The following is a 19,459-nucleotide window of genomic DNA, read 5'->3' as shown; positions in this document are numbered from 1 at the left end:
CACAGCAACTAACAACAACACAGCAACTGCAGCTGGGGAGCACGAGAGCACACTGTCAACCCTCACACTCCCACATCACTTGTTTCTTAAATAGTCCCTATTAGAAAGAAGTTATAAGTCCATTTACAGAAGGAAACGGGAGGGGGAAAATTCTAATGCCAGTCTATCCAACTCATGAAACAACCTCAATGCAAGAATTTTTTTTTTTTTTTTTTAAATCACTGAAGTTTAACTTCTGAGTGATATCCAATACAGATTTTTTTTTTCTTCATTAAAAGCCAAGCTATGCTCAGCAATACGGGGTGACAGACCTTTTCACCTAGGATGAGATGTCAAAGATGGCCATTCTCTAAGAAACAGAGCATCAAGGCTGGAATCAAAAACACTTAGAATGGGGAGGGGGAAACCTACTGAAAGAAAGTGGAAGTATAATGTGCAATGGGGCATTGTTTTCCCTCAACCAGTCCGTGGTACCTTCAACCCTTAGCATAAGGAAACTGAGTTACTGATTAGGTTGCTGAATTACAGAATCTGTCTCATTATACGATTTTCCCTGTTTCTTTTTTTTTTCCTTGTTTTTTAATAATATCAGGTGGCTATTCATTAATTAATATCTAAGATATATTCATGTCATATGGACTAAAGCATTTGTGTTACTGAAATAGTACTGTTTTCTCTCTCAATAGGCAGATCCTGTCCAAGAAACCAAATCATTATCAGAAAATGGCTTTACAACATCATCTTTGCAATAGTTGAACTTCACAATAAAAATTCTAAAAAATTATGACAGTTTATCAAAAAAATGGTTAAATTATATTAAGAATTTAAGAATTTTTTAATGTCAGCTGTCCATTAACAGATAATTATTGATTGGACATTTCCTATATCACATATAAATATGCATACATAAAACCCACATTTAAAATATTCAATAAACAAAACAGCCTTTTTCATGACTGTGCAAGGGGATTTGGAATTTGAACTGTTTTTAAAAACTTATGTTTGCAGTCATAGCTATAATCTAGGGCTGATTAGAAGATGCTTAAGAAAAGATAAAGGGAAAAAAAAGAAATTACAGATGGAGAAAGTGGTAAATATTCCTAAATAGCTCAGGGAATATGGATGGATTTTAAAAAATCATGATTGATATCAAATTAGTTTTGTTGAATACAGATTCATAAATTGGTTGGTTGAAGGGGGGTGGCGTGAGGGATAAGAATAGGAATATACACCATAATAAAGTTCTTACTTCCATTGCACCTAAAAGATTTGCACTCTCTCCAATGCTTTCTTCTATGTACCTACGTTCCTCATCTGTAATAGTAGGATGCTTTGCAGGACTCTCGTAAGACACCAAAAGCCAAAACATGTACCAGACCATTCCAAAGCTTCCTGCAAATAAGGATGCAAAGGGAGGGAGTCAAAGAAAGCTATCACAAATACTTTAATTTAATAGTCATTTTGCTGGCATAAAACTACAATATTCTTATCATAAACACGTTCTATAGGATGGAGAATTTGAGCTTCTCCAACAGACTTTAGACATCTCTTCTTGTTTTTTACCAGTGAACTCCAAGCTTCCTGAACACCGGCCCTGTGGTTTTATCTCTGTCCCTATTAAACAATGCCTGCTACACAGAAACAATAAATAATTGTTAAATGGATGCAGTGTGTTGAATGCATTCATATAACCAATAAGTAATTACTGAACAGTTACTGTTCTGGGCACTCTGCTAAGTGTGAGAAATATGATGAACGGGACACAATTCCTGTCCTCAAAGAGTTATGTTTGGGATTAATCCTTTTATTATCTGTCTGCTTAAATATATGAAAGTGATCTGCATTTCCGGGGAAGAGAAATGCTCATTTCCTTCTTCTGCTAATGCTTCCAGATCTAGTAAATAGGCTACTGAATAAAATCCAACAGATCCTTTAAGCCCAAGCGTCTATATTACATGAAAAATGAGTCTCTGTAATTAATATAATAACATAAAACTTTATGTGACTGTATACTATATTATTTTTAGCACACACTATTGCCTATGGATCATTCTTCAGAAAAATGAAAGTTATAAATTTTAACACAATAAACTGTTTGCAAGTCCTTTTTCATCCTTTCTTTCTTCAACATTTCACCATTAAAACATATCATTATTCTGTAACATAAATCTATAAGCATTAATAAAAGAATTTCAAGTGATTGATTCTGATTTCCCAGCAGCTGACCATTTCATTGTTTCCTAATATTATTCTCTTGTTCCCTTGGGTAACAATCTAAACGTCCCTGATCTTTATAATACTTTTTTCTGACGGTTCAATCTTTTCTGAGTGTTCCTTAATACCATAGCTTCTGATGTGCCATTTTCCTATTAATTACTAAAGATGACAGCAAACACTATTTGGAGTCAGAGTGTGAAGATCCGATATAGTGTAGTGGTTATAAAATAAGACTCTCCCAGATTCAAAGCCTGACTGCATCATTCATTAGCTGTATGATCAAATCAGAAACTGAATTTTTTAAAACTTCCACCATAAATGGGATATCAAGTCCTCTTTTACAGGACTGTGGTAAAGAAAAGTTAAAGCAGATAATGTATACAACAGCCAGCACAGTGCTTGGCACAAAATAAACATCCTATAAATGAGAGCTCCTGTAATTTAGTGACAATAATCATTACCATTTATTGACTGTATTCTATGCCAAGCATTCTGCTAATTGCTTTAAATACATCTTTTTTTAAAACTTAACCAACTATGTAAGATTTATTAATTTTTCAAACAACTGAATCTTGACTACGTGGCTCAAAGACCCAATTTTTGTCATACACAGCAAGTACTATGATGTGATATTTTCAAATGATCTAAAGTTTACTCTTTGACTTTGAACCATTCAACAATAAACATTACATGAGGTATAGCTTGAAATAATGAGGCTGGTTTTCATGAGTGCCTTGCAGAAATTGGTATTCTTACTGTAAGGTCATATCGTATTTTCAATTAAGTAATGGGTTAAGCCACAAAATAGAGGATTTAATGAATGGCAATTCCAACTTGTACTATACACCCTATAATTAAGTGCTTTTAAACTTCTTTGAAAGTCTTGGGAAAGCTATGGATGAAAAATAAGATGAAAAGTTCTTGTCGGGGGGGGACACACAACATATGTACAAATTCAAGTATGATTTAGGGAATTCATGGATCCAAAACTCATCTGTGACTTTTGAACCAGGTTAAGAACTCATACTAGCAATAATATTTAATAAGACTCTGCAAACATTAGATTTTACTTCAATAAAGGAAAATTTTAAAATAGGAATGAATCAGGGCAAATTGGAAGCAGCCAAAAATTGCTCTACCACATGACTTCATTAATCTTTCAGACTCTCATGTCCATTTTCAAAGACAGTATTAATCAGTGACAATATCAGCTGGAATCCAGATCTCTTCTATTTCACCTTTCCTCATTATTAAAAAAAAAATGCCTCTTAGAGAGAAAGACTATAGAGATACTTTGAAATGGTAAGCTTTCAACTTCTGGGTAAAAAGTGATTGGAAAGGATGTTTGGATTTAGTGTTTCTTTTCATTTCCAATTTTAATCTGGGGTCTTAACCTCCTTTAATTCTAGGGACATAAGAACTAAGATGTGCTGCTGCATCAGCTGACTGCTGATATTTCATCACAAAACTGAACTGTTGTATCAACACTTCTCCCACCTTCCAGCTTTCTATCCCCATTTAATCTTAAGGAGGCAGGGTCAGGGAAATAACCAGCAAAGCAGAAGCAAAGAAGAGATCAGGTGTTACCTAGCTCTTCCTTTCTACTCAGCTTATAATCAAGAATAATTTGCTTATTTTTCTTCATAACCAAACATGATTTATGTCATGAATCACAAAGTTTCCATCAGCAATGAGGTTACTTTTAAAAATAAGAGACAGCAATGTAGGGAAAATAATAGAATTAAAATATTTTCCTTAAATTCCAAATACAGGGAAAGGACCCTTAAGGGGAGAAAATAGGTAAGTAAATACAAAAGTATATCCAGTGATCTATATCATTGCTTGCAATCACTTTTCTTTTAGCTTATGCACATTTCTTTTTAACTCTATTGTATAGAAATGCAACATACCATAGACATAAAATACTGAAGACCAGCCAGTATACTGTACAAGAATGCCAGCCAAAGGCATGGCAATCACAGCTCCGGCGTAGGAACCTAAAGCAGAAAAAGAATTGGAGGAAGGTAAGTGAAGCCAATAGAAATTCTTGACTCAATCTTATGTTCCTTGATTGGCTCATACAAGCACATAGTTGCACACCCATGTGCATTCTCACTCATACCCGTAAACATACTCCCTCCTCCCCACAAAACACACACATGGCAAATCCAACTTGTACTATACACCCTAGAAATAAGTGCTTTTAAACTTTGAAAATCTTTTGAAAGTCTTAAGAAAGCTATGGATGAAAAATAGATAAAAAGGTCTCTCCAGGGGCAAAAATAAAAACCCATACCATATGTACAAATACAAGTATGACCAGGAAATTCACGGATCCAAAACTCAGCCATGACTTTTGAACCAGGTTAAGAATCCATACTATAAATAATATTTAATATTATTATTTAATTATTTAATAGTATTTAATAATACACATGCGTACACAGAAACACAGGACTACGCAAGCAGATGTCACCTACCTATTCAAGACACAATAGAAATTTAAAAATAATAAGAGTACTAAACAAACCATCCATGAATATATTTGAACCCTAGATGAAATGAACAAATTCCTAGAAAAATATACAGTACCAAAATTGACACAAGAAAAAATAGAGGACTTAAGGACATCAGTAAGAATGAAAGGAATTGAAACAGTGGCCAAAAACTCTTCTTCCCCCAAAACAACCACACACACACACAGTTCGCTTTACCGATGAGCTTTACCAAACATTTGATTCTTACCCAAGTTGGTCCTAAACTTTTATCCACCATATTACATCTGTACACAGTACTAACCACAAAAGGAGGTGGTTGCCAATCTACTTCTCTCTAGAGGAGGGGCCCATTTGCTCCATATTCCATGACATGCCGGGTAGGTGACACCCTGTGATGGGGGAAAGGCATATATCACCATTTAGATTTCAGTGTCACTGGAAAATAAGCACATTTCCTTCTCTGTTATTGTTTCCTATACGATGGGCACAAGGTCTTAAGGAAAGCTGCTGTTCCTCAGCTCTTGCTGCCTCCTGGAACTGCCATTCAGAAAGCTTTCAGCTTAGGCCAACTAAAACATGGCCTCTTTTTAGTGACAAGTTCAAATTCTCCCCACCCTTCAGGTCTGCCTTCCACCTCCATTTTCTTCCAGATTAAGGTGAAAGAAAAGACTCAGTATTTCTCAGTTCGTCTTTAATTCTGAATAGTTAGAGAAATTTGGGATACCTTTTAGTGAGGTGTTAAACTCAGTGATTCCCAAATAAAAGAACTCCAGCCAGGGGAAGATGACACTTAGATTCTTGGTGCTCACACTTAGTGCAAGTAGTGTCTAGACCTTAAGACCTTTAAAACAGTCAGCCCTTTCCTAGTATTTCGATCCTATCATTTTTTCTTTCTTTTTTTTGGGAGGGATGGATGTTTTCAGCACCTTAAAACTTTTCTCTGATTTACCTACTAACTCCAGGGAAAAAGAACGGGCTCTAGGTAGGCCAAACTCAAAGTTTTAAATGGTATTCTTTTAACATTTGTATACTGAAAGAGCAAACACCGATCATTACAATAAGACGAAGAGTATATTCAATGGAATATATCAGTAAAAATTCAGATGGCTTGATTCAAAGTCAACAAGGGCTCAGTATCAAACTCTAAAAAAGAATTAATTCAAGTTTACCACCAGCAAAGGATGAATTCAAAAATTCTTACCACAACATTTAAACAAAAGTACCATTTTTTGTTATTCGCTTTTTTTTTTAATTCAAATAGTCACTAAAATATTTAATCCCACTCAATTCTGGAGAAGGGGAGACAACCAGTCAAATCTGTACTTTAGAATTGTATATAGATAAAATATAGGAATACCTAACTTTTCCAATGTTTCCTTTCTTTATTTTAATGCTACTTATACACAGTCTAATAAAATACATCTATTTGTTGATCAAGACAAAGATAACCTGGCTATCATTAACACACCCATTTTAAAATAATATCATACTGCAGTTCCATACCTCAACAAGTCCCTGCAAGATTCTAACAAAGATGACACACCCATAATGCACTCTGGCTGCTGATGGGATTAGCATATTCAGGGTAGAGGTAAGAAGTATGGCAGCTCCAAAGACCCTGAAACAGAAAGGAAGTTGGAGATGGTAACACTGCTCAAGTGATTGAACATTTACTACACACACAGATCTAAATTTGTCAGGTCATGTTAAACATTTAAGGCAATTGACCATCACAAACAATTTTAAGATAGTTTTTCTAAAGGAATAAAATATGTTCTGAACTTGATGGGCTAGCCATTGCAAATAGGTGATTTTCTAATCTTAAAATTCTACATTATTGGATACACAAGAAATAAAATAAGGATCTAGTGTATGTGGTTTCTTCATGTATCTTATTACAAATTGGAAATACTGAATGATTCATTGTACATGTGTTCGGTCTATACCCATTGTCATAGTTTGAATTATGTTCCCAAAAAATGTGTGTATCAGTTTGGCTGGGCCATGATTCCCAGAATTGTGTGGATGGCCTCCATTTTGTGATTGTAACACCACCCTTACCCAGGTCACATCCCTGATCCAATGTAAAGGGAGTTTCCCTAGGGCGTGGCCTGGACCACTTTTTACCTTACAACAGATAAAAGGAAAGGGAAGCGAGCAGAGAAGGGGGACCTCATACCATCAAGAAAGCAATGCCAGGAGCAGAGCACGTCCTTTGGACCTGGGGTCCCTGGGCAGAGAAGCTCCTAGTCCTGGGGAACATTCTTGAGAGAGAAAGCCTTCCCCTGGAGCTGTTGCCCTGAATTTGGACTTTTAGCTTACTTGACCGTGAAGAAATAAATTTCTCTTTGTTAAAGCCATCCACTTGTGGTATTTCTGTTATAGCAGCACTAGATGCCTAAGATACCCATCTACGATGTAAGCTGCAAAAGGGCAACAGCCTGTTTTTCATGCCCATTGTTATATCCCATTGTATCCACTGAGCACATGGTACAGTGCCAACACACAGTAGACATTCACTGAAGAGTTTTTGAAAGAATAATGAATTCATGAATGAATACAGTTATGCCTCACATTATACAACTATTTTCAACTTCCTCAGAAGCTGCATATACATAGACAATTTATGAATGGAATCATATTTCAAATGCCTTATAAAATCTCATGATTAGATCCTATAGCACAAACTTTTATAATAACAAATTTTTTGTTGTTAGTTGCCCTTGAGTTGGCTTCAACTCATGGTGACCTAATGTATAACTGAACGAAACATTGCCAGGTCCTGGACCATCTTCATGATCTTTGCTATGTTTGAGTCTGTTTTTGCAGCTATTGTGTCAATCCATCTCATTGAAGGTTTTCCTTGTCTTTCTGGGCCCTCTACTTTACCAAACATGATGTTCTTTTCTAGCGAGTAATACAAATAGCTAATACTTAATGTATCTGTTTAAGGTGTTTTGTTTTTTTAATTTTTGTGGGGGGCTGGTGTTTGAAGCACACCTCTAGCAGCATACATACACACATCAATTCAAGGAGTTTCTGGAAATATGATGCCTAAGACTTTATCCATTAGCAAGTAAAAATTCCATTCCATTATTTAAAAAAAAAAAAGTTTCAATGATGTTCATACAGAGAAAAAAATATTCCCCTTAAAGGGTAATTTTAGACTTTCCTGCAGAGATGTTTTTGGACACACTATCTCTAACATAATTCCAACTCATAGCAACCCTATAGGACAGAGTAAAACTTCTCCATAGGTTTTCCAAGGAGTGGATGGTGGTTTCAAACTGCCAACCTTTTGGTTAGCAGCCTAACACTTAACCACCGAACCAGCAGGGCCTTATCTCTAACAAGCTAAACTCTGTGTTGTAGGTATGTTTTCTCAAGTCGAACATGGAGCCTTGAATTCAGTCAAGTTGGCTGCCTCATAAAAGCACTGATTCTCTCAGGGGACACATATAAATGTGACTGTTTAAAGATGTGGATTCCTTTATGGGACCCTAATCATTACTAAATCTGCTACTGAAATTTCAGAAACAACTTTAGGAAGGGCTGAAGTGCATCGGTGCTTCTTTTTCTGTCAATAATATGCCTGATCAAATATTTTTGTTTACTTGATGCAGCCTAGTATCTGCCTGCCCTTCTTAGTGGCTTCTCTTCCCTGAGGTAAATGGTCACTCATCAGATGAATAATCCTCTGTTCTGTTTGCTGAATAGATTTCTTTGGTTTAAAGTTAAACTTATTTCCTAAAAAATTCTTCTTAAAAGAATGATTATTTCCATTAAGATGCCACACAGGCAGTGATATTAAACTTCTGCCAAATATGAATTTATTTTTTGGAACATAAATGTAAAATCCCAAAACCTGTCTTTATAAAATATAATTCAAAATATACAATTATTATAAAGATTGATTTAAAATGTATTCTGATTAATGATTATTGCTTTAAGTTTAAATAATTTCAGTCTCTTTTTTACTGTGGTAAAATATATATAACAGCACATTTGCCATTTCAACCATTTTTATATATACAATTCAGTGACATTCGCCATGTTGTGCAATCATCACCATTATTCATTTTGAATTTTTTTCATCACCCTTAACAGAAACTCAGTGCCCCTTAAGCAATATCTCCCCATTTCCCCCTTCTACCTGCCCCTAGTAACCTCTAATAAACTTTGTTCTCTATGAATTTGCTTATTTTAGATATTTCATATAAGTGGGACTACAGTAGTCCTTTTGTGCCTGAATTATTTCACTCAGCATGTTTTCAAGATTCACCCATGTCATAGCACGTATCAGATCCATTTCTCTTTACGGCTGAATAATATTCCATTGTATGGATATACCACATTTTATTTACCCATTCATCTGTTCATTCCCTTTAAGGGGAATATTTTTTTCTCTGTATGAACATCATTGAAACTTTTTTTTTTTTAAATAATTTCCACTTTGGGCTGTTGTGAAATAAGTTGCAAATGAGCATTGGTGTAGAAGTATCTGCTTGAGTGCTCGCTTCAGCAGCACATATACTTAAATTGGAACGATACAGAGAAGATTAGCATGGCCCCTGTGCAAGGATGACATGCAAATTCGTGAAGTGTTCCATATTTTTCAGGGGAAGCCAGCACAACTGGACTAAACCAAAGCTAAGAAGTTTCCTCAATACAATCAAATACTTTGAGAGACGGAGTAGCAGGGGTGGGGGGTCTGGGGACCATGCTCTCAGGAGACTTCTAGGTCAATTGGCATAACAAAGCTTATTAAGAAAATGTTCTGCATCCTACTTTGGTAAGTGGCATTTGGGGTCTTAAAAGCTTGCAAGCGGCCATCTAAGATGCATCAATTGGTCCCAACCACCTGGAGTAAAAGAGAACGAAGAACACCAAAGACACAAGGAAAGTATTAGCCCAAGAGACAGAAAGGGCCACATAAACCAGAGACTTCATCAGCCTGAGACCAGAACTAGATGGTACCCGGCTACCACCAATGACCGCCTTGACAGGGAACACAACAGAGTGTCCTGGATGGAGCAGGAGAAAGGTGGGGTGCAGAACTCAAATTCTAGTAAGAACACCAGACTTGATGGTCTGACTGAGACTGGAGGCGCCCCGGAAAGCATGGCCCCTGGACTCTCTATCAGCCCAGAACGAAAACAATTTCCGAGGCCAACTCTTCAGACAGGGATTGGAGTGGACTGTGGGACATAAAGTGATACTCATGTATAATAAGAGTCAAGTAGATACAAGAGACCAAAGGGGCAGCTTCTGTCCAGAGGTGAGATGGGAAGACAGAGAGAGTTAGGAGCTGGTTGAATGGTCATGGGGAATCAGGGGCAGAAAGGAGGAGTGTGCTGTCGCAGAATGGGGTGAGCAATTAGGGTCTCATAACAATGGATGTAAAAAAAAAAATTTGTATGGGAGACTAACTTGAAATGTAAACTTCATTTAATTTCAACAATAAAAAAAAGGAAAAAAAAAATCAGTATCTGCCTGAGTGCCTGCTTTCAAGTCTTTGGGGTTTACACCTAGGAGCAGAACTGTTGGGTCACACAGTAACTTTTTAAGTAAACATATGAGTCATATGTTTAACTTTTTGAGGAACTGCCAAACTGTTTTCCATAGTGGCTACATTATCTTACAATCCCACCAGCAATGGATAAGGGTTCTAATTTCTCCACATAATCACTAAAACTTACCTTTTTCCATTTTTCTAATATCCACCAACTGTCCCATAGGGTATTCAAGGCTATAATCTTTATAGAAGCAGAGTGCCACATCTTTCTCCTGCTGAGCGGCTCATGGGTTCAAACTGTCCACATTTTGGTTAGTAGTTGAGGACTTAACCACTGTGCCACCAGGGCTCCTTTTTCTCACCCTAGACTTTCCAAATCAGAATGTTCTGGGAGCAATCCAGGTGATAATGTGGCATGCCATGGTTTAAGAACAGACATCTTAAAGTTTTCAGCCAGGTTTATCTAATATGTTGTCTTCTTTCCTTCTAATTAGTTGAAGGTATGATGCATGAATTTTATTTTCTGTGAATAGAACTTTCAGTAATAATTGTCTCCCTCTTCGGAGGGTTTTTAAATACTGACAGCTCTAGATAAGCCGGAGAGAGATTAATTTTACCAATTCTTTAGTTTAGGGCTTCTGAACCTCCACACTATCAACACTTCGGGCTAGATAATTCCTTGTTGTGGGGGTCTGTCCTGTGCCCTGTAAGATGTTCAGCAGCATCACTGGCCTCCACCCACTACATACCAGTAGCACACCCCTCTCTGATCCTGACAACCAAAAATGTCTCCAGACTTTGGAAAATCACCCCTCAGTAAAGCTGAAACAATTACAAAATATTTGTCGAGTACCCACTGTGTTATTTTTAGTTGCTGGACAGTCAGGCCCCAATTCAGGGCAATCCCATGAATAATGGTATGGGTTCATTATAATCCACAGGGTTTTCACTGGCTAATTTTTTTGGCAGGGCTTTGAACTGGTTTGGCCAGGTTTGAAACGCTGCTGAGAATTTGCATTTCCACCCCAGATATACTGAATCAGAATCTACATTTTAACAAGATCCCTAGGTGATTCTTATGTATAATAAATTCTGAGAACCCCTGTTCTACTAGTGGTTCTCAGAATTGGTCCCTAACCAGCAGCATTAGCATCGCCTGGGAACTTGTTAGAAATGTTGATTCTCAAAAGGGTTTCAAACCAGAACTAACCAGTTCCAAGCCTTGTCTTAATCTGGCAGCTCGCTGAAACCTGTTCAGCATCATAGCAAAACCAAGTCTCCCCTGATAGACAGGTGGTAGGGTGGTGGCTGGTGCACCGGCCAGGAATAAAACTCAGGTCTCCCACATGGAAGGGAAAAATTCCACCCGTGAACCACTATAAATAGATAAATTTAATTGGTGCTTATTCAACTTGCTAGACATCCTGCTAACACTAAATATGCTTTAAATTTCACAATCACCCAACAAAACAATGATGTGGTTACTATTAATATACCCCTTTTACAGATGAAGAAACTAAGATTGAGAGAAGTCCTGTTTCAAATCCACTTCTGTCTGATTTCATAAACCAGTGGTTTTGCCTCTATGATTTACCATCTGATTATACACATGCTAGGTAGTTAGTAATGTATTTCAGGATTCTAAAGTGTAAGTGAAAATAATAATCTTCACAAAGCTACTTGAAATCACACTGCTTTCCATGAAGTAAAATGGCAATAGATCAGTTTACATGTTTACTTTTAGCTCCTGCTCTGAATACCCCATTCACATCGAGTCAATTCCGACTCACAGCGACCCCATAGGACAGAGCAGAACGGCCCCACTGGGTTTTCAAGGAGTAGCTGGTGAATTCGAACTGCCGACCTTTTGGTTAGCAGCTGAACGCTTGACCACTGCACCACCAGGGCTCTAAAAAACCAAACCTGTTGCCATCGAGTCGATTCCAATTCATAGCAACCCTATAGGACAGAGTAGAACTGTCCCACAGGGTTTCCAAGAAGCGGCTGGTGTCCTAAATAGAGATCCTAATAATACAATCTTGTGACATTCCTAACCGCTTCCTAAGTTAAGTTCCTTAATTTCATCAATCATCTTTTTTATTACTAATTATCACTGCATCATGAAAATGCATTCACTTTATTCTAACTAGTTAAGAATAAAATGCATCATGCTTTTTCGGATCTCTTCTTTATTTTTCTACAACTGCTACCCAAATCAATATCTAAGTAATTAAAATTCTGATTATCAAAATTCTTGTCCTATCTGAGACGCCTTTACACTTTTTCTTGCTGCACACACAGTCAAAATGCAAGCAGCCACCTCATTCAACATTCACTTATGCATTCACATCAAGCCTTTGTGAAACAATATTTACATCAGACTACTATGCCGAGAAGAGAGCTGAGATTCACAGACCCTTCACTACACTATCTCCACCTACATTATCTCCTTTAATCCTCACAACAGCTCTCTGAGGTAGACATTGCTCTCATTTTACAACTAAGGAAATTAATATACAAAGACGGACCAAGAAAAAACAGATAGTAAATAGTAGAGCTGAGGAGGCACTCGGTGGTGCAAACTGTTAACAACGCACTTGGCTGCTAACTGAGACGTTGGAGATTCGTGTTCACCTGGAGGCACCTCAGAAGAAAGGCCTGGCAATCTACTTCCAAAGCATCAGCCAGTGAAAATCCTATGGAGCACAGTTCTTCTCTGACACACATGGGGTCACCATGAATTGGAGTCGACTCAAGAACAACTGTTTTTGTTTTTTGGTTTTTTTTTTAGTAGAGCTGAAATTTTAATCCAGGGCCTCTGGTATATGATGCTACTAGGCACTCTGAAAAAGACGAAGATGGCTCTCAGTTTAGCAGGGGAGGAAAGACATAGCCAAACAACCATGATACAATATATGCCAAAGGCCACAAGTAGAGTACAAATGGAAAATAGGAGAGAAATCCATTCTATCTAGGGTAACCAGGGAGCAAACCATTCATAGAGAAACTTTGAAGGTAGGCCTTGGAAGATGGATATAGAGACAAAGGAGGAAACTCCAGAAGAGGCAGTGGATCAGCAAAGGTTCAAACACAGATACATTATGTATCAGAAATTAGGCTAGTATTGAAAATGGGTGAGCATGGTGGTACAGGTGAGTAAGGGAAATAAGAAAATCTAGAGAACGGGATGATAAGCAAGGAGGGCTTGAGGATGGTTTGAGGAAATGGAGATAGGACAAAGAGGTGACGAGCAGGCTCCATATGCCCACAGAATCTTGGAGATGAAGGAGTTTGGTGTGATCACAGAGGGTAAGCAATGATTATGCTCCTAAAGTGGAGTGAATATGAATCTTACTGAGTTGAGGAGAGAGGAATCTGTAAATCCGGGAAGTCAGAAGGTGATCAGGATCCACGTAAGCACAGGGGAGATGATGGCTTAAAAGGAACAAGGGGTCAAAGTCACTGATGGTGGTAGAGGAAAAAAGGGTGACATAAATATGACACCGATATATTTGTAAGACTCTGGGGCTGTTAGTAACTATGTAACTGGCAAGTTACTTAACCTCTCTAGACTTCAGATTCCTTGTCTGTAAAGGATTCTTTATCTGTAAAACCACTGTGTAGTGGTTAAGAACATAGGTTTTGGAGCCAGACTGACTGGGTTCAAAGTCCATCTCAGTTATGTATTACTTCCGTGACCTTGGGCCAGTTAAATAACTTTCTGGGCTTCTGTATTCATCTACAAAATGGCGATATTAACTGGACCTATGAGTTATATCGCAAGTGAAGAGTGTCTGACATATTCTTATCATTTAAAGGATATTAGAACTTAGACAATGGTGCTATTACTGCATTATACCTCAGAGGACTAATGTGAGGCCAAATGAAGTAATGCACCCAAGTGGCTTACTCTGGTGCCTGGCACATAAAAATAAATCCATAAATGTTAGCCAATCAAGAAGAAATAATAATCACTAATATTTACCAAATGGTTAGTATGTGCCTGTCATGGTTTGAATTATGTCCCCCCAAAAATGTGTGTATCAATTTGGCTAGGCCATGATTCCTGGTACTGTGTGATTTTCCTGTATGTTGTAAACCTGCCTCTATGATGTTAATGAGGGAGGATGGGTGGCAGTTGTGTTAGTAAGGCAGGACTGGATCTACAAGACTGGATTGTGTCCTGAGGCAATCTCTTGAGACATAAAAGACAGAAGTGAGCAGAGAGACAAGGGGACCTCATACCATCAAGAAAGCAGTGCCAGGAGCAGAGCGCGTCCTTTGGACAGGGGTCCCTGCACCGAGAAGCTCCTAGTCTGGGGGAACACTGATGAGAAGGCCGACAGAGAGAGAAAGACTTCCCCTGGAGCGGACACCCTGAATTTGGACTTTTAGCCTACTTTGACTGTGAGGAAATAAACTTCTCTTCGTTAAAACCATCCACTTGTGGTATTTCTGTTATAGCAGCACTAGATGACTAAGACAGCGCCACTCGCTGTTCTACGTTCTAATTTTACCGACATTATTAGAAAGTTTAAGTAACTTGTCAAGACCACATTGATAGTGAAAGAACTGTCGTTTATGTTTATTCAGCCTAGTTGTAGATCTTGACTACTTGAACACTAACCTCTACTATTTTCTAATAGCAGCAGAATAAGTATTAGTACAAACGGTGCCAGCAATAGCAGATAAAATAACAAAAACTTCGAAAGAAGAAAATATGCTGAAAGTGGAAAGTAGCAACAGTGAGGAGTGACAACGTGATTCTTCCTCTTCCTTCCTTTGTTTTGAAGCAGTGAAACATGGAGGCTCATTTAGGGAGGATTTTGTCAAGGTTTTGTGAAGAAAAATCTGGGTTTCAATGAAGAAATGGAAGAGGTAGTAGAACTGAGTATGGAAAAAAAGCTCAATAATATAGTTTAGCACAGTGGTTTCCAGATTTTAGCATATACAAGAATCACCTGGGTGGGGAAAGAAGCATCTTAAAACATTTAAAATTACTGGGTGCCAGAGTTTCTGATTCAGTATGTTTGGGTGGGGCCCCAAAATCTGCACTTCTAACAAGTTCCCAGGTGATATTGATCCTGCTTTGGGGTTTATCCGTTGTTGCTGGGTGCCACTGAGTCAATTCTACTCATAGGTGCCCCATTTGACAGAGTAGAACTGCCCCATAGGGTTTTATAGGCTGTAATTTTTATTGAAACACATTGCCAGTTCTTTCTCCCATGGAGCTTCTGGTTGGGTTCAAACCACCAATTTTTTGCTTTGCAGCTGAGTGCTTAACTGTTATGCCACCAGTGCTCATTGGCTTAGTAACACCATGCTGAAATTGCCACAAACCAAAAAAACACACCCACTGCTGTGGAGTCCCTTCTGACTTATAGCGACCCCTTAGAGTGTCCAAGGCTGTAAACCTTTATGGAAGCAGACTACCACATTTTTTCTCACAGAGCTGCTGGTGGTTTTGATTCACCAGCCTTTCAGTTAGCAGTCGATCACTTTAACCACTGTGACACCAGGGCCCCTGGTATTTCCCCAGGACACCAAAAATGGGACAGGTTTAGGAGGCAGGCCTAGAATGAACACAGTGGGCAGTTGAAATAAGGGGCTTGCCTTTGACCATAGAGGAGCCCTGGCACAGTGGTTAAGAGCTTGGCCGCTAACCAAAAGGTGGGCAGTTCAAATCCACTAGCTTCTCATTGGAAACCCAATGGGGCAATTCTGCTCTGTCCTATAGGGTTGCTGTGAGTTGGAATCAACTCAGTGGCAATGGGGGTTGGTTTTTGGTTTGGTTATATCTTCTGGGGGGACAAAAAAACATCATGACCTAATATGAGTTAAGAATACAAGCTCTGTGGTTACACTGCGAGAATTCAGATTCCAAATCTAAATCTTACTAGCTATGACCTTGGGCAAGTTGTTATTACCTAAATCTCTAAGCCTCAGTTTCTCCATCTGTAAAATGGAGATAAGTTTCCGTACTTCAAAGGATTATCATGAAGATTAAATGAATCAGTTAACAAAGGGCACAGTTTCTGGTTCATAGTAAATGGTTTATAAATATGAGCTATTATTATGTAGAAATTTCCTAACATTCAATAGAGTTTTCAGAGAATCATTATTTCTCATTATTCTTTTCTAGACTGTATTTGCCCTGACTAAATAATGCAGTTTTTGTGACCGTGGAATCAGAGTTGCCCCATGTCATTCTGAAATGCTAGCAGCTTAAAGCTCATGAGGACATGTAGCGGGAATTTTATCTTCCATTCTTAAGTTATATGAAATTTATCCATAATGCATCAGCTTCTTAATCTGCACCCCAATAGTCCATCGAATATACCTAACAGCAAACAAAGGCTGCAAATAATCAAGGAAAATTGACAGTCTTCTTTAAATCAAATACATCTGTCTTCAGATTCCCCCATTCTTACCGCTAATACATTTATACCCCCCAAACACACACACTCACACACACATGCACACACCCCTGTTTTCTAACTAGTCAGTTTTCTCTCAGATACTCCTAAAGCACTCTAGATCCCTTTTAGAAGACTTAAGCCAAAAGGTCATATATCTCCCTTACTTCATTTGTGTCTCTTTTAGACTAGGGCTCAGGTATTATTTCACTTCTGAAAACACCATGGTGATGTCAGAGTGCTTTGTATCTGGCATTTCCATAAGAAATGAGCACCCAATTATTTCTGTAAAAAGACTTTTAAAAAAGCATAATATTAACTTCCCTCCCTGAGGTATATGTAGGTGATTATAGATCTTTCTCCTTTGAATCTTCTTTCTCCCAATACCTTTTCAATTAATCGATCATTTCTTTGTTCTTGAACTTTACAATGGGAACAAACTACTCATCTAGGGATCATAAAAATCCCAGGAAGGTAATTTACTTTTCATATAATAACTATAGGTTGGCAGCTATGAGCTAGAATTTAGAGTATGAATGTGGATAAATCCTCACTTGAGATAGTTGCTGAGCTCAGTCAAATACATTGCCCAGTCTGGCTTCATCCTTAATTCTTTCACACAACGTTGTGGAATCTCCTAAAACCAACTGCCATTTCACTGTTCGTCCATTGTAGGATGTGCCTCTGAAACTTGAAACTGCTGTCTGTGAATCTCTGCTTTCAAAACGAAATTAGATGATAATACTTCAGAGGTGATATACTGTCCTCTTAAAGAACCTCAACATTTATGAATATTTAACGTACTTGAGTATATAATATTATGCTTATTTGACAGTCATCAATTTTGTTTGCCCTGACGCCAAAAATGTTTAAGAAAAAACCATAAGCATTGAATATATCTTTGATATTTTGACAGAGGAAAAGCGATTATACACCAGGAAACATTAATATACGTGTGAGTTTTATTATCCCTAGTATCGGTCTCAACTTTGATACATATAATTAGATTTCACATTACTTCACTGAAAATAATGTCCACCATTACAGGTTTTTCAAATTTATGCTCTGAACAAAAGACTTATCTAGCAATCAAAGCCATGCAAATAAATCTTTAAAATGATTCCACACCCATGTATTTACTCTTTTCTATTGACCTAGCCCAACACTAACTAATAAAATGATTTTTAAAAGGAACTAGAAGATAGAGTTTTTAAAGAAAACACACAGAAAATGTACTCAGTAGGAGAAATGTGTTTAGTAAAGAAGCACATAATTGGAACAGACATACTGGAGTTCACTACCACTTCTGCCTCTTATCACCTAGTGGTCTTTGGGAAAATAAATCTGCTATACTGTGGTTCACTTTCTTTATTAGTAAAACAATTATGAGGATGCCTACCTTACAGAGTTGCTGTGAAGAAGAAATATGACTCACATAAAAATTTAGTGATATTTACATATAAATATATATAATTTTATCTACCTCCTGAAATAGAGAACTAATACAATTATGAAGATAATTTATAATCCGTACCTTCTCTCTCTCCCTAGCTGCAATCCAAATATGTACTATTTAGGGGAAGAAAGACATTTTTCCCACTAAATGATTTGCTCTATATTGACTGAAAAGCTCCTCTGATAATCACTCATTCATTTCCACTTTACATGGTGAGAGTATATTTTCTGTCATTCAACTCAGTTGAGCTGGCTTTCTCTTTTTTCTATTTTTCCCACTTTAATCTGAAAGTCTAATGTCTAGACTTTTTTCCCCCTTATGGGAAAGAAGGAAAACACTGTCCTCTACTTCATTATATAAAGAGATCATGTTACTGCTTAACTTCAGTAGGCCTAAAGCAAACATTAGTGCTGTTTTTAGGTTGATTTTTACAATCCTTTTATCTTGTGATATTCCATTGTGGGTTTCTTTAGGAGCATTTCAATTTTTTTTTTTCCATAGACTAAAGATCAAATTTCATAACATATCAAATAATAATGTAGATTATCTGATAATATCTTTATGAATTGGTGATAATAGGAGAGACGTTTAAGACTTCAGTCAACCTGATTATCAATTATTTATTGGTAAAATTAAGCTTTGATTTCTGATTTATATTGTTTCTTCTTCTTTTTGTTTGTTTATAATCCATTTCAATAAAGAAATTCACTGAAGATCTGATCACTTCTTTAAAGGAAAAGTGAATAAATAATGAGCACAAAAATAAAGAAAAGAATTAGACTTCATATTTAAAAAACTTTTTTTAGAGAAATAAATGAATTTCCTTAAATAAAGACTTATCCATTATTTGGATCTTTTGGATTTTTTGAATTCTCAATCCAGATTCTCTATAAAACCAGGCAGTAGATTTATATAGTACTGCATATTAAAATGAACCATCAATAAAAAATTCTAGCAAACACCACACATTTTCTCAGCAATAAACTAAAACTAAAACATTACTTTCCCTGAACAAATAATCAAACCACATAGTTATTAATTAAATGTATACTGTTGATATTTCATTCTTTTTAAAGTCCTCCTTTTTGTAATTGGCAACTAAAGTGGCCGCTTAAAAACCCACATCCAAAGTCACTGGGGGACCAAACTTCTGGGCTGAGGGCTGTGTGGACCATGGTCTTGGGGAACATCTAGCTCAACTGGCACAACATAGTTTATAAAGAAAATGTTCTACATTCTACTTTGGTGAGTAGTGTCTGTAGTCTTAAAAGCTTGTGAGCCACCATCTAAGATACTCCACTGGCCTCACCCTGTCAGTAGTGAGGGAGAATGAAGAAAACTAAAGACACGGGGGAAG

General features: G+C 37.3%; 1 protein-coding gene and 1 non-coding gene across 2 annotated transcripts in view; one reads left to right on the top strand and one right to left on the bottom strand.

The window, feature by feature from the left end:
• The window catches only part of SLC17A6 (solute carrier family 17 member 6), a 49,131-nt gene that overhangs the window by 9,545 nt on the left and 20,127 nt on the right, over positions 1 to 19,459 (bottom strand). The window contains exons 4-7 of the mRNA XM_004369717.1: positions 6,219 to 6,333; positions 5,017 to 5,104; positions 4,128 to 4,214; positions 1,250 to 1,392 (exon numbers count right to left, since the gene is read on the bottom strand). Coding sequence (XP_004369774.1) covers positions 1,250 to 1,392; positions 4,128 to 4,214; positions 5,017 to 5,104; positions 6,219 to 6,333 — 433 coding nt within the window. The remainder of the gene's footprint in view (positions 1 to 1,249; positions 1,393 to 4,127; positions 4,215 to 5,016; positions 5,105 to 6,218; positions 6,334 to 19,459) is intronic.
• LOC111822004 (U6 spliceosomal RNA) lies at positions 9,225 to 9,331 on the top strand. Its single transcript, XR_002825300.1, has one exon. It is a non-coding gene; the product is annotated as a U6 spliceosomal RNA (small nuclear RNA).

This window comes from Trichechus manatus, unplaced genomic scaffold, assembly GCF_000243295.1.
Source record: "Trichechus manatus latirostris isolate Lorelei unplaced genomic scaffold, TriManLat1.0 scaffold00006, whole genome shotgun sequence".
NCBI classification, from domain to species: domain Eukaryota; kingdom Metazoa; phylum Chordata; class Mammalia; order Sirenia; family Trichechidae; genus Trichechus; species Trichechus manatus.
Note: the sequence above shows the minus strand (reverse complement) of the source record. Positions and strands in the feature narration are given on the sequence as shown.